Raw genomic sequence first — 14,399 nt, forward strand, 5'->3', positions numbered from 1 at the left:
AATACATGATATTTTAAAATATACTATGTGTGGGGAGGGAGAGTACATTTTGTAGTTGGAAAGTGGCACCTCAGTGCTTAATTTGCATTTCTTTGGTTATTAATAATGTTGTACATTTTCCCTATATTTTGCTCTTTTTTCTTTATTAAAGTGTCTATATCTTTCTCTAAAAATCATATTGATTTGTAAGAACTCTTTATTTGCTGAAGGTCTTATTAGCCTTTTGACATATACATTGCAAATATTTTTTTCCCAGATTGGCACTTGACTTTGAGTTGCTGTGTATGGTTGATTCCATAAAAACCAGCATCTTAAGTTTTATATAATGAAGTCTATCAGTTTTGTACTTTGTGGTTTCTTTCTATGCTTTATGTTTTGACAGTCCTTTCCCATCCTACAATCAGAGAGTCACTCTATTTTCTTATGTTTTTTTTTTACATTGCTTGAGTCCATCTAGAAATTATTTTAGTAGATGGAAAATTTTGTACTTTTCAACCATGGAGGACAACAGCAAGAGCAGAAGGAATAGACCCACTTTATGGACAAGTGGGCACAACTTGGTTGTGGGGTAATTCTAACATTAGCAGTGCAGGGGAAAGAGGTACATATTTAATTCCACCTAGAAAACGGATGGAGTCATAATAGACTTCTGTTCATAAGGTAAAAAAAAAAAATCATTTTTTAACCTAAAAGCACAGAGTAAGAGTCTATGATGAGGACAGATCACCCAAGTCTGTTTTAAGAGCATCTTACCATTATTAACAAGGTGGTAGATATTTTCTTTCATTTAAAATCCCCCTGGGTCACTGAGAAGATGACTAATAAGAGGGCGGGGGAGTCAAAACTCATTAGCTGCTTGAGTCTTATTTTCAAATCAGATTTATATCATTTAAATCACGGAGAAAATGTTTTGGGGAGGCAGTTTGGCCCTGTTAAAGTTTTAAGTGCTCGAATCCTTTGACTAGTAGTTCTACTGCTGGAAATTTACCCTATGAATATGGTCGCAAAAGTGCATGTACGATGTGTATAGAGGAGGATTCACTGCAGCCCTGTTTACATTAGCAAACAAAACACTGGGAACCACCTAAATAATCTATCAGCCTCAGACTGGTAAAATAAGTTACGGGACATCCGTGAGCTACCATGCAGCAGTTACCAAGAGTGAGGTGGGACTCCATGTGAAGGTATAGAAAAATCTCAAAGGTCCATCACTAAGTAAGAAGAACATAAGCTGAAAGGTGAAAACAGGACCTATAAGGCACAATTGCTTTTATGTAAAGAATAAGAGATCCATATGGATAATAAGCCGGTATATTCATTATTTTTCCCCAGGTGGGACACATACAAAACCTAAAGGAATGAAACTGACTGAAGAGAAATTGACTGAATGAAATTGACTGAAGGGAGTGGGGAGCAGGGGGTGAAGGGAGAGTCAGCTGTTCATTTTACTTCTTTGTGTATTGTTTGAATTTTCCCACCAGGCACATCTATTAGTTTCATTTATATTTTATTTTTAAATGCTGTATTTATCTGGGTGATATAGATACAGATGATACAGATATTCACCTGATGTTGGCATCTAAAGAAACAAACCAAAAACATGATTGGCTGAAGTCAGAAAAGGTGTGTACGCCTCTGGAAATATGCTCATCTCTTGGAGTTTGCAGTCTTTTGTTGTCAGGAGGCTGCACATCTCTTTCCGTGCACCCTGTGTTTTGTTTTGTATTTCCAACCACAACAGCTATGTTCAGTTTCACACCAGCCCCTCCACGGTCCCGTGGGTGCTGCTTGAGACCTGCAAAGAGCCAGTGGGAAAGCTGCTTATTGTGAGGTCCAGGCAGTGTCCACTCCTGCCTCCTGCCAGGGGACGTGTTCTCCGGGCCTTGTGGCATCCTCCTAGGAGCTGGTCCATCACCTTAGTGGATGCCTCTGCTCCTTACTCTTCCTGTCATCTGATTTTAGGGACACATATTCTGATATCTAGAAGCTCAGATTTAGAGAGTTTTCTCCACTCATGAGCCCAACATGGTAAATTGAGAGCTTTCCCAGCCTCTGCCTCGTTTGTAGTAGCGTCTCTCCAATAAAATGTCCAAATGCGAGAGAAATATTTTTGCATTTGCTCTCCTTATCAGATCATTCAATACCCTGGAAATGTCTCCTATGGGGATTGAAGTAAATGGATATACTGGTTCACCAGACATTGCTGAAGGTTCCAACCCAGCCTTGACCCATTTGTCTGGAATTGGGAAATGCTCCCGGATTTTGTAAGAGGCTCCTTGTTTTAGGAGTGGAGGGATTTGACATCAGAATGTTTTGCATTTTCAACATCTCATTTGTTCTGGAAAGTTTTGACATGAGCGCATGAAGGTGGCGTGGTGATGTTTCACGTGTCCTGTGTGGAATTAGTTCACTCAAAGTGAAACAAATCTTGGTAGCTGAAACACATCTCTTTTCCTGACAAAGTGCTTTGGAGTTGGACTGTCTCAGTCTCAACCCCTGCTTGGCTACTTCCTGGCCCATGACCTTGAACAAATTTATTCACCCTAGCCAAGCCCTGACTATTCTTATCCACAAAATCAGGGATGTTAAAGGTACCAACCTCAAAGCATTCTGAGGAGTAAATGAAAAATTGAAGGGGAGTCCTTAGAACAGTGCCTGGCCCACAGCAAGTAGTCAATAACTTAGTTATCACTATTATTATTATTACCACTGTTATTTTTTACCACCACCACCCCCACCATCGTTATTCTTACGTTTAACCACTCCAAAACTGAGCTTTGGTTCCATGAATAAATTGCAGTTGCCGAGGCAAAATCCTAAACTGAACACTTCCATACCAGGTGTAAAGGGAGCTCCTTTATTTATTTATTGAGTCCTGCCTTCTGGCAAGAGAGGGCTGGATTCCATTCTTGCTGTACCTCATTTCAACCCTGCAGGAGCACCTGGAGATATTTCTGTTTCCATATTTCATGCTGGGTTCCAATTCTGTTTGACACTTACTAGCCTTGTGACCTTCTCTCTTGATCACCCTGTGCCTCAGTCTTCTCCTCTGTGAATTGGGGGTGATGATAGTCCCTAACTCAGTGGGTTGTTGTAAAGATCAAGTGTGTTCATATATATTACTCAGAACAGTGCCTGGCACACAGTCGGCGCTAGGTAAATGTTTTCCAGGGTTATTTTATTGATAAGAAGGGGCACACGCAACAGTTTAGCATGGGAAGTTGGTCTTCTTAGCATTGTGGAATCTTAGAGATGGGAGGAGCCATAGAGCAGAGCTGGTCCAACTTGCTCGTGTTATACATCAAGTCCTAGGCCCAGAAACAATACGGGACTCGTCCGAGTCACCCAGTGGTGAGTGGCAGGGCCTCTACCTGAAGCCAGGTGTCCTGACTCCCAGTTCCATGCTCATGTGGCCTCATGGTGGGAATAACACAGTTCATTGAGGGTGTTGATGTGGAGACTGCCTTCTGCACGTGAGTCTAATTACCTTATTTCTGGCATTTGGAACTTCCTTGGAGTTCTCTACCATTCTCCTTGTATAGACAGTGCTCAACTTTTTCATCACAGGAGGCTTATCAGTATGGAATCAAGAAGCAGATCTTACTCTCTCATGAGAGCTATATCAGAGCACTTTCTTTGTTGGTCTCCAGAGAAGGATGCTAAAGAGAGTCACTCCTAGCAAAGAATTGGATGGTGTGATCATTACAGCAAAAATGTAGTGCATGTTTAAACAATTATTTAAAGAGTAACACCATGAGCAGGCCCTTAAAAATAGACTTGAGATAGAAATCATATAAAAGGGAACTTCTGCGCTGTTGGTGGGAATCTAATTTGGTGCAGCCACTATGGAGGACAGTATGGAGATTCCTTAAAATACTAAAAATAGAGTTACCATATGATCCAGCAATCCCACCCCTGGGCATATATCCAGATAAAACTTTAATTCAAAAAGATACATGCACCCCAATGTTCATAGCAGCACTGTTTACAATAGCCAAGACATGGAAGCAACCTAAACGTCCACTGACAGATGATTGGATAAAGAAGATGTGGTATACATATACAATGGAATACTACTCGGCCATTAAAAGAATGAAATAATACTATTTGCAGCAACATGGATGGACCTAGAGGTCATCATACTAAGTGAAGCAGTCAGAAAGAGAAAGACAAATACCATGTGATATCACTTATATGTAGAATCTAAAAAATGAACAAATGAACTTATTTACAAAACAGAAACAGACTCACAGACGTAAAAAACAAACTTATAGTTACCAAAGGGGAAGAGGGGAGGGATAAAATAGGAGTTTGTGATTTGCAAATAGAAACTGCTATATATAAAATAGATAAGCAACAAGGTCCTACTGTATAGCATGGGGAACTACATTCAATATCTTATAATAACATATAATGAAAAAGAATATGAAAAAGAATGTATATATGTATTACTGAATCACTTTGCTGTACACTGGAAATGAACACAGCATTGTAAATCAATAATACTTCAATAAAAATTATACCCAATTGGGAAAAAAAGAATAAAGAAGCTGTTTACACACACACACACACGCGTGCGCACGCGTGTGCACACAAAGGTATAATTCATATGGACTATAAAGTATCTACGAAAGACTTAAAACTAAAACTCTCCTGTTTTGCTCGTTTGACTTGGCACTAGCAGGCTAGCAACATTAACTATTCAGTGTAATTAATAACAATTTTACATCCAAACTCTATATGATGTAAAGTATCCTTTCAAAAACCATTCGTGACGTTTGAACTAATCAATGTCTTCTCTTCCTATTTAAAATTCTTTCTGTGGACTTTGTAATTTCTGTTAAAAACAATACAAAACCAGCACTTTCCTATTTTACCAACTAGTGGCAAGCTCAAGGCCAAGTAATCAGTTGAATAAAAGCGAAGTTACCTAAATGGAAGTGCTGATCAAAATTTAGCAATGAGGAATGAGTAGAACTGTAAGATTCTCTACTTTGTATGATGATGTTGAGGGATGAATGAGTGCATGGTGGGACAGAGCAGTGTGACTCCAGGAAACCTAGTTTACTTGTCCTTTTTTTTTTAAATTGAAGTATAGTTGATTTACAATGTTGTGTTAGTTTCTGGTGTACAGGATGGTGATTCAGTGATATACATATATATATATATATTCTTTCTCATGATAGGTTGTTACAAGCTATTGAATGTAGTTCCCTGTGCTCTGCAGTAGGACTTTGTTGTTTATCTATTCTGTATATAGTAGTTTGTACCTCCTTGTCCTTTTCACCAAAGCTCTTAAGCTAACTCTTCAGACTCTTACTTAGTTCTGTGAGATTGGAAAACTACATACCAGTTTAGCTGTCAGGATACTCAACTATGAACCCAAATGCTGGTTTATTTATTTTACACTGGATGGACATTGCAGGGGGCTTAACACATGTTATCACTCCATTTAGGTAACTACTTTCAAAGCCTGAATATAATCAAAATTATAACTGGTGGCCTTGAAGTCAGAACCAGGAAGGATGGTCTTAATGTCTCATGCCATTAAGATCAGATAACTGATTCCAAACAGAGGTATGTCTCGCTGAGCAAGCTCAACATTCAAGTTGGCTGGACAGGCAGCTGGGCTAAGCTGAGTGGGCACACCCTGTTGATTGTTTTATACCTGGTCATGCAGGTTCTCTGTTTTCAGACAGAGTGCCTTCCTATTATTCCCCTCAAGATATATACAGCATTGGTTCTGCAGCAGCATTAAACAGGGACTTACAATGCAGTCATGACTGAGATGACATTCTGATTCCTTAATAGAAAAAGCTCACTGGGTCCCCATCTGCAAGTTGACTTCCCATAATTTAATTCTCAAAATGCCACCTTACTTCTTGGTATAACCTATGTAAAACCTGGCTCTCTGGTGATCCAGATTCAGCATGAAGTCATGTTCAGAGAAACACAGTCTAGTAGACAAAAGTCCAGTAGCCTTTCTGGCATCTTTTGGAGAACATCGAAAGGGATTTATTTCAGAAGCCACAATAAAATATCTGAAGATTCTCTCTCCCTGGTCTTTTGGCCTTAATATCTCTCAGCCCCTTTATTTTTAAATTCTTGAACTTCAAAACTGTCCCCGTGCCCTTTCAGTTCTTTTTTCTTCTTCCCTTCTCTTTTTCCCTCCATCTTCACTTTCTCCCCATCTCTAGCATACCCGCTTTCCAAGTGCAAACTACTTAGAACAGTCTGGTTGGGGGTTGGGGGAGTGGGGTTCCCACCACTCTGCTTCTTTCTCTGGTTCTGCATTGCCAAAGCCTAGGAACCAGCTGGCCCAAAGTCACTTACAGGCCTGTGTGATGGGGCAGGACACATGATTGCCTTGAGCTCACAATGGAAGGAGCCAACACAAAGGTATTTGGATAAAAGTCAAATTTTGCTTTATCTAGCAATAGGAGGAGGAGAGGTTGCAACATTTCAATTTTACCGTATTTTCTTGTTTTCTTCTTTGATCTCTATTCTGGGATATCTCAATGGCAATAGTGCCTTGAGTAGGTCTTCCGGTCCCTTCCCACTGCTGGGACCTGGGGCTCTAGGGATCAGCCCAAGTTAAAATGGGCCTCAGCAGAGGAAAGGAAACGCCGTATCTCTGCTTCTCACAGCCTTCCCTGCTCAGCCTCTTCCCACTCTCAGTGTTTCTCATGGACTCATAGGGACCCCTCCTCCAGCCCCCTCCTTGCATTTCACAAAGCCTGGGTTGCAGCACAGGCAGCAGGAGAGAAGAGGGAGTCTGCTTGAAGCAGCACAAGGGTGGACATGGGCTTCCTCACTGCTTTAAATGCCTGTCTTGCCATCATACTTACTACCCACCTTTGAACAGGGTGTGCTCTGTTCTGTAGGGGGCTCCTTACTGCACTAAGAGTTTGGAGTTTCATGATGTTGCAATACTTCCAGAAAATGCTTGCCAGGAAAATTCATAATTTACAGAAAGATGATGAAAGTGGCCTGTGAGGCCTCCCAGACTGTGGAGGGATCTGGAAATCTTCCCAGTGGATTGAGATCACTTCGTTCCAGATGTCTCTGGAGGCATATTCCCCCTGAATAGTTTGCTACTGTCAGCTCATTATGCTTTCCCTGGAATTTCTACTTCCCTCGGCCTTTCTCCCCAGAGTGAGCGTTCCATCATTCTTTCTCAGAATTAGCTTTTTCAACTCTTTTCTTATGTGCAAGGCAGTGAGAGCCCACTCCATATTGGCTAGTGTCTTCAATAGAAAGACACTTCCGGTTTTATGAATCTACGGCTAAGGTGTTTTCAGTGATATATTTCACTGCTATTGAAATCATGAATGCAAATTCATAATGCCTTTGAGTGGGGGATACGGGCAAACAGAAACATAATGTTAGGAGAGCAAGGATCTCATTCAGAGATACTCACTGAGCGTCAGTTACATGTCTTCACCATGCAACACTCTAGACTTTGGAGATGCATGAGCCAAGATCCTTGTCCTCAAGGAGCCCATAGTTTGGTAGAGGGAGAAGATGTGTAAACAGTTAAGTACACAAAGTACTAAAGTCCTCAAGGTACGAATGTAGAAAGATCCACAGCCCACGAGGGGAAGAAAGAAGGAAGAAGTGATGAGTTCTGTTTGGAAGGAGCAGAAAAGGCTTCTGTATTTGTCAGAACTCTTTGAGTTGTGAGGGACAGAAACACGACTCAAACTAGCATAAGCAAAAGGGAGATTTATTAGTGTACGTAGTTTAGGAAGCCCATGGATGGTTCCGGCTTCATGCATAACTAGATCTGGGACTCAAACAACGCCACTAGGATCCTCCTTTCTCTGTCTTCCAGCTCTGCTTCTCTCTGCATGTTAACCTTTCTCCAGCATGGGTGCATTTCTTCCACGTGGCTTGGGAAAATTGCCACGCAGGTAGACACCAACTCAACTTAACCTTAGTGAGAAGGGAGCTTTTCTCTCCCAGCATTCACGTGTCTATTCCTAGAAATGTCTCTTCTTGGTTCTACTTTGGTCATTAACTGCTCCTTGGATCAATCCCAATTGAAAAAAGGTAAGGTAGTATGACTGGCCTAACCTGTGTCACACTCAAGTCCTGATGGCAGGGATGAGCTGGGCTGCACATGACTAATCATGACGGCATCTCCACCAGTGCCATTAACAGTGAGGGTAGGTGGGTTCTCTGAAGGAAGGAAGACCAGCAGGTGTTCACTCTAGCTTCGTTGATATTTAAGCCCTGTTGTCAAAGAGGAAAAGTTTTTGGTCAGACGAAGAAGTGAGGGAAATCCCTTATTGTTAGGGGAAGCAATAAAGCAAAACCAGGAAGACATGAACCCACTCGGCAGATTGAGAAACTGCAGATCATGTGTTGAGGCTGGAACATATGGTTGGGGAGGTCATGGCTTGGGATGCACCTGTGAGATAGAGAGAGGCCTCGTTGGCCATGGTCAGGAGCTTGCTGTTTGCCCTGGAGGCAAAGGGAGACATTCTGGGATTTTAGGCAGAGAATGGAAATAGCCAGATTTCCGTTTTAGAATATCACTGTGGCAGCCAAGCAGAAGGTAACTTGCTCAGAGCCAAGACTCAGAGGCAGGGAGACTGGTGAGGAAACCACTGCAGGAATCCAGATGGAAAGGGGATATAAACCGTTAAGTGCTGTCGAGTGCTGAAGACACTGAGGTAGGGGAGTCTGCATGTGCAGGTGGGGAGAGAAAGGCAGGAGTATTAAGGTTGTAATAAGTGTGACAGTGGGGGAGCCAAAGACATGGAAAGCGACAAGCAGAATCAACAGGACTTGGTCTTTCAAGACAGTGGAGTGTCTAGCATGAATCAGATTTCCGACTTGGGTTATGTCATATGCTGAGCTGAGGAATGCAGAAGGAACAGACATGGGAGTAGACGTGGAGGATTGCCGAGATGATGACTCAAGAGTTCAGTCTGAGGAACTGGATATGAACAACTGGCAGCTGGATATGGGAACCTAGAGCTCCAAGGAGAGGTCAAGGTTGAAAATATAGATCTGCTGGTTACCAACACGGATAGGTATTGTCTCAGTCATATAGCTGAAGCGAGTGAAGGAAATCATGTAGGCTAAATGTGTGGAATGAGAAGAGGGCCCAAGAGCTAGTGACTTAGCCCTGATTGAGGGAAGGAGAAGTCTGGGAAGCAGCAGGCTAGCCAGGTGAGGAGCTCAGCTCAGAGCAAGCAAGCCCAAGGAAGCACATGCCAGGAACTCGGTGGTGCCCCTCTCGAGCTTGCTGTACTGTGACTCTGCACACAGGCTGATTGCACATCTCACCTCTTGTCTGGCTAGAGTGACTTCAAGACCTAACTCCGTCACTGCAGAAGGAGATCCAACCATCATAGCATCCCGTAAGAGCCATAGATACCACAGGGTCTTTGTAACGGGGCTGAGCCTGGAGTCCTCATTAGATACAGATGAGAACATGCTGATACTGCTGCCTGGTTGCATATGTTAACCACTCTTTGGTTTCAAGTTTTAACCCAATAAGGAATTCTCTCGGGGTAGAGATGCACACAGAACAAAGGGGAAAGGTGCTTTCCCGCTATAGCCCAGTCCTGCTCCAGTGCTCTCTGGTCTGTGTGGCTCAAAGCCAAGGTACCATAGGTCCTGTTAGTCCTGAGCCTCGTCGATTCTATTTGTATTTGTCCTTTTCTTTCCAGTCAGATTGGAACAGCTCTGAGCTAGGATAGGCTTGTTACTTCATCCATCACCACCGCACCCTAGGGGGAGCGTAGCATCCTCCTAAGATACTTCACGGTCTTTTCATCGAGAGGTCAGCAAACTATGACCATGGACTAAATCTGGGCCACCACCTGTGTTTGTCAGTAAAGGTTCATTCAAACATAGACACGCTCACTTATTTATAGATTGTCTACAGCTGTGTTTATACTGCAATGGCAGTATTGAGTAGTCGCAACAGACACTGTATGTCCCACAAAACCTAAAATGTTTGCTGTCTGGCCATTTATAGGAGTATCCCAACTTCTGTTCATCCATCCTGTACACGAGAACCAGATTAATGTTCCTAAAATGTCATTTCACATATTACTCTCTTGCTTAGAACCCTACAATGCTGCTACATTGTCCGTATAATAAAATCCAAACTTCTTGGCCTGGCAGCCAAGGCCTTCAATGAACTAGTCTTAGTCAATCTTTTGAATCACTGATCTCTATTTCTAAAGGCAAGCCCTGCACCCCAGTTTTATTTCCCTCCTCATCATCCCTGGAATCTGCAGTGTATTTCTGCCCTTGCTCACACAGTTCCATTTGCCTGGAATGTGCTGCCCATTCATCTGTGTCTACCATTCCTCTGTATCCTTAGTTAGTCCCTTAAAGAACTAACGTAAAACCTGCATCTTTCATGATCGTATCTGTTCACAGTGACCACCAATGAGGCTACTCATGTAAAGGTTCACTGCCTGCACCATCTGGTGATGTTTCTTCTGTTCAAAACATGGTTCACCAATATGATGGTGGACAACTTACAGAGTGAGAACTCTGTCTATGAGCAAAGGCACGGAGGTGGGAAAGCCTAAGAAAGAGTTTCAAATGACCAGGTCAGGGATTAGAACACTGCCTTAGCCCATTCAGGCTTCTTTAACAAATACCATAGACTAGGTGGTTTATAAACAACAGAAGCTTATTTCTCACATCTCTGGAAGACGGAAGTCTAAGATCAAGGCGCCCGCTGACTTGGTGTCTGGTGGGGGCCGGTTCACAGGCAGCTGTCTTCTCTGTGTGTCCTCACATGGCAAGGGGCAGAAGAGCTCTCTGGGATCTCTTTATAAAAGCTCTGATCTCATTCATGAGCTCCATCCTCATGACTCAATCACCTCCCAAAGTTTGCACCTCCTGGTACCATCGTCACCTTGGGGATTAGGTTTCAGCATGAATTTACACAAGCATTCAGTCTGTAGCACACATAGTGCTCAGTTGATATTTATGGAAGTAGTGAGTCATCAGCACCTTGGACCCAGGACACTATGTTTGGGTTCTGGATTTAAATGTAGGGCAACTACATACCTTCATAGCCAGTGGGAATTAACGATAAAGTCCAGTAAATATGCTCTTGAGAAACCCTGTAATATAGAGATACTGACTGGTTCTGGAGGCCCTTGCCATATCATGTGGTAACTCTGAGATACTGGACTTCCTCATGGGGCCTCACTTCCCCCATCTACCACCATATATTTTGTGTTCTTGGACATCCTCTGGGATTAAACAGCAGCAGTGGTGCACCATTGTTTGGAGTTTTTTGGTAAATGGTTACGTTCCTAAAACGTTCTGAGACCTCACTTTGGCAGGGAGGTTATAACCCCTGACTTGGATGTTATGCCCCAGAGACTTGAGAGTATAAGTTACTATTTCTTTTATTAAATTAAAAAAAACATTTAAATTGAAGTGTAGTTGATTTACAATGTTGTGTTAGTTTCAAGTGTACAGCAAAATGATTCAGCTATATACATATACATGTACATATATACCTATTGGTTTGGTTTTTTTTTTTAGTTTTTTTGGGGGGAGGAGAGATAATTAGGCTTATTTGTTTATTTATTTTTTTAATGGAGGTACGGGGATTGAACCCAGGACCTTGTGTGAGCTAAGCGTGCACTCTTCCACTGACCTGTACCCTCTCCGCTATGTATCTGTCCTTTTTCAGAATCTTTTCCATTGTAGGTTATTACAGGATGTTGAATATAGTTCCCTGTGTGTGTAGGTCTTTGTTGTTTATCTGTTTTATATACAGTAGTGGTACGAGCTACTATTTCTTAGAACTCCTTGGATTACACAGAATAACTTGGTTGTAATACAGATTATTATGCTATGTTGATCTGAATAGCAGTGGGGCAAGCACATCCCCAGAAACATAGCAACTGCATAAAAGAAGAGCTTCCCTTAACACAGAGCAGAGCAACCAGACTTTTGTATTATTGTCTTCTCCAGGACTTGGCTGTTGTAGTGTGAAAATGCCATTATGTCTTGTCTAACAAGTTTTTCCCCGCAGATGTGAGTAAAGGAAAAGAACCCAGTGCAGTAAATGTCTCAGTGAACCACCCCTATATGTACTTTGGAAACTGAATGTTGAGCAAGTAAGCTATCGTAAGGGCAGACCCCTCTATTTTCCAATTAATCATATTTAGATGATGTTTATTGTCTGTATTTGAGATGTGTAGAGAAGAAAAGTATGAAGCGTACACTCCAGTGGAAAAGTTATGCTCTGAATACAAGGAAAATACATTCCTTTAAAACCAGTTTCTGGGCATTACCTAGAAGTAAACAGGTGACAAGAAGTATAATGGCAAATATTTATTGAGCAGGTACTGTGTGCTGGGCTATTGTTCTAGGTCCTTTACATCCATCATCTCATTTAATCCATGCCCCAGCCATACAGTTTAGGTACAATTATTATCACCTCTTTATGTGAGAGAAGACTTAGACCCAGGAAGGTAAAAGCAAGTGATAAAGATGGAAGTTGGACCCAGGCAGACCAACCCCAGACTTCATATTTACCATAACCTCAGTGAGCCCCGCCCACATGAAAGGCTCCCCCGAAGACTAGCTTCAGCAAAGATCATCCATTTAGTTTGCATTGTTTGCTCGGTCCATCAAAGATGGTTTGCCCTACAGTTTGAAATTGCATTGAAATCTTTGCATAGATGATTTCCATAACAGAACTCTCATTGCAGAATTTCCCACTGTTTTATCCTATCATCTTTGCAGTTTATAACAACCTCTGTCTTCACAACTGAGATGTTTTTATTCTTTGTCTCAAAATTAACACAGCACAGAAGATGACTCTGTGCTTGTGTGCGTGCATGCGTGTGTGTGTGTCTGTGTGTGTGTGTGTGTGTGTGTGTGTGTGTGTGTGTGTGTGTGTGGAGAAACTGCCTTTTCTTCTGGATTAAATTGTTGCAGCTTGGCTGAGTGAGGAGAATTTCTCCCACTCACCGAGCCCACAGCAGACATGTTAGGAGGATGCCGCTGCTTGCAACACACCCAGACACGGAGGGGCAGGTGACCCAGGGTGTGTGCCCAGCAGCCCTGGAAGGGTCTCTCCAGATGTGTGCTGCTGCTGCTGCTTCCTGCCTTCCAATTCCCGGAGCCAACACCCACCCACTCTTACAGCCTCTCTCTCTTTATTTTCAAGGAAAAAAGAAAGAGGCAGACGGAAATAGAAGGCAAGCGACAAGAGCTTGACGAGCAGATACTTCTGCTGCAGCATTCCAAGGTAAGCGGCTGATCCCAGGAACCTGTTCCATTATTAGACATGCAGCTCACACTCCAGAGAGCTGGGCAGAGCCCGCCCTGGGGTGAAGGCGCCGCCGCGGACTGAACCAGCCCTTTCTCATTCAGTCAGGGAACCATCTCTTGGCTTCTCTTGTGAATTTCTCAAATTCAGGGCATTGTTACAGCATTCCACTTTCTGCCAGCATGATAAGATTATCGTGTGAATGTGGACGGCTTTGGGGGGGGGGGGCGGTGTGCTGGTGAACTTTGGTGGTTATATATAGAATTGAAGGAGAATTTCCACATGGTGGGTGAGGCAGTGTTCCGGGCTGTGTCTCTAATGCATAGGGGCCGTGTGTGTGTGTGTGTGTGTGTGTGTGTGTGTGTGTGCTCAGAGGTTCCCAAAGATACATTTAACATAGTGCTCTTTATTCAATTAAAAATACTAATCTTTTCTTTCTTGTTATAGAGAAAAGGGAGACAAGAGTAGTGTGATCTGATATAAGAGCAGTGTTGTGCATTTCAGATTAGTCATGCATTTTATTTCTACTGTAACAATTTTGAAAGTGTTCCATTAGAATGAGCAGTTGGTCAGAAGACAGTACTGAAATGATTTGACTTGGTTGGTTTCCGCTGCACCGAGAGAGAGAGAGAGAGAGAGAGAGAGAGAGAGAGAGAGAGAGAGAGAGAGAGAGAGATGCTTATTTATTTATTTTTCTTTAAAACCTAATGCACTTAAGCATTATAATTGATCACCACCCAGGAGAGAGCTCTGTCACTGTCACCAGAACCCCACTGGTTGCAGAATGTTGCTGTCTGCAGGCTCAGAGAATAGTGCAGCCAGTGGCCAGCTGCCTGCCTTTCACCACTCCCGGGCTTTTTTAGGAAAACCTTCTCCTGCTCACCCCCAAGTTGCCGTGACATTGCACATACAGAACTGCACTTCTCAGAGGGCTGGTTGGAAAGATGGGGCTGACTTGCAGGGTGCTGCCAAGTGTGGATTCTTCGGATTTTTTTTTTTTTTAAGCAGGATGAACCCTTATGGTTGCATTTCCCATTCTTTTCTAGAAGGCAGGATTGTGCTAAATGAACCCTCAGAATGAACTCAGCAGCAAGCGAGCTCCTGATTTCAAGTAGCAGCGTGACCT

General features: G+C 42.7%; 1 protein-coding gene across 5 annotated transcripts in view; it reads left to right on the forward strand.

The window, feature by feature from the left end:
- Nucleotides 1-14,399, forward strand: part of PALM2AKAP2 (PALM2 and AKAP2 fusion) — a 418,898-nt gene that overhangs the window by 162,148 nt on the left and 242,351 nt on the right. For all 5 annotated transcript variants that reach the window (XM_072959888.1, XM_072959891.1, XM_031677399.2 and 2 more), the window contains one exon: nucleotides 13,172-13,252. In XM_072959888.1, coding sequence (XP_072815989.1) covers nucleotides 13,172-13,252 — 81 coding nt within the window. The remainder of the gene's footprint in view (nucleotides 1-13,171; nucleotides 13,253-14,399) is intronic.

Source organism: Vicugna pacos, chromosome 4, assembly GCF_048564905.1.
Source record: "Vicugna pacos chromosome 4, VicPac4, whole genome shotgun sequence".
NCBI lineage: Eukaryota > Metazoa > Chordata > Mammalia > Artiodactyla > Camelidae > Vicugna > Vicugna pacos.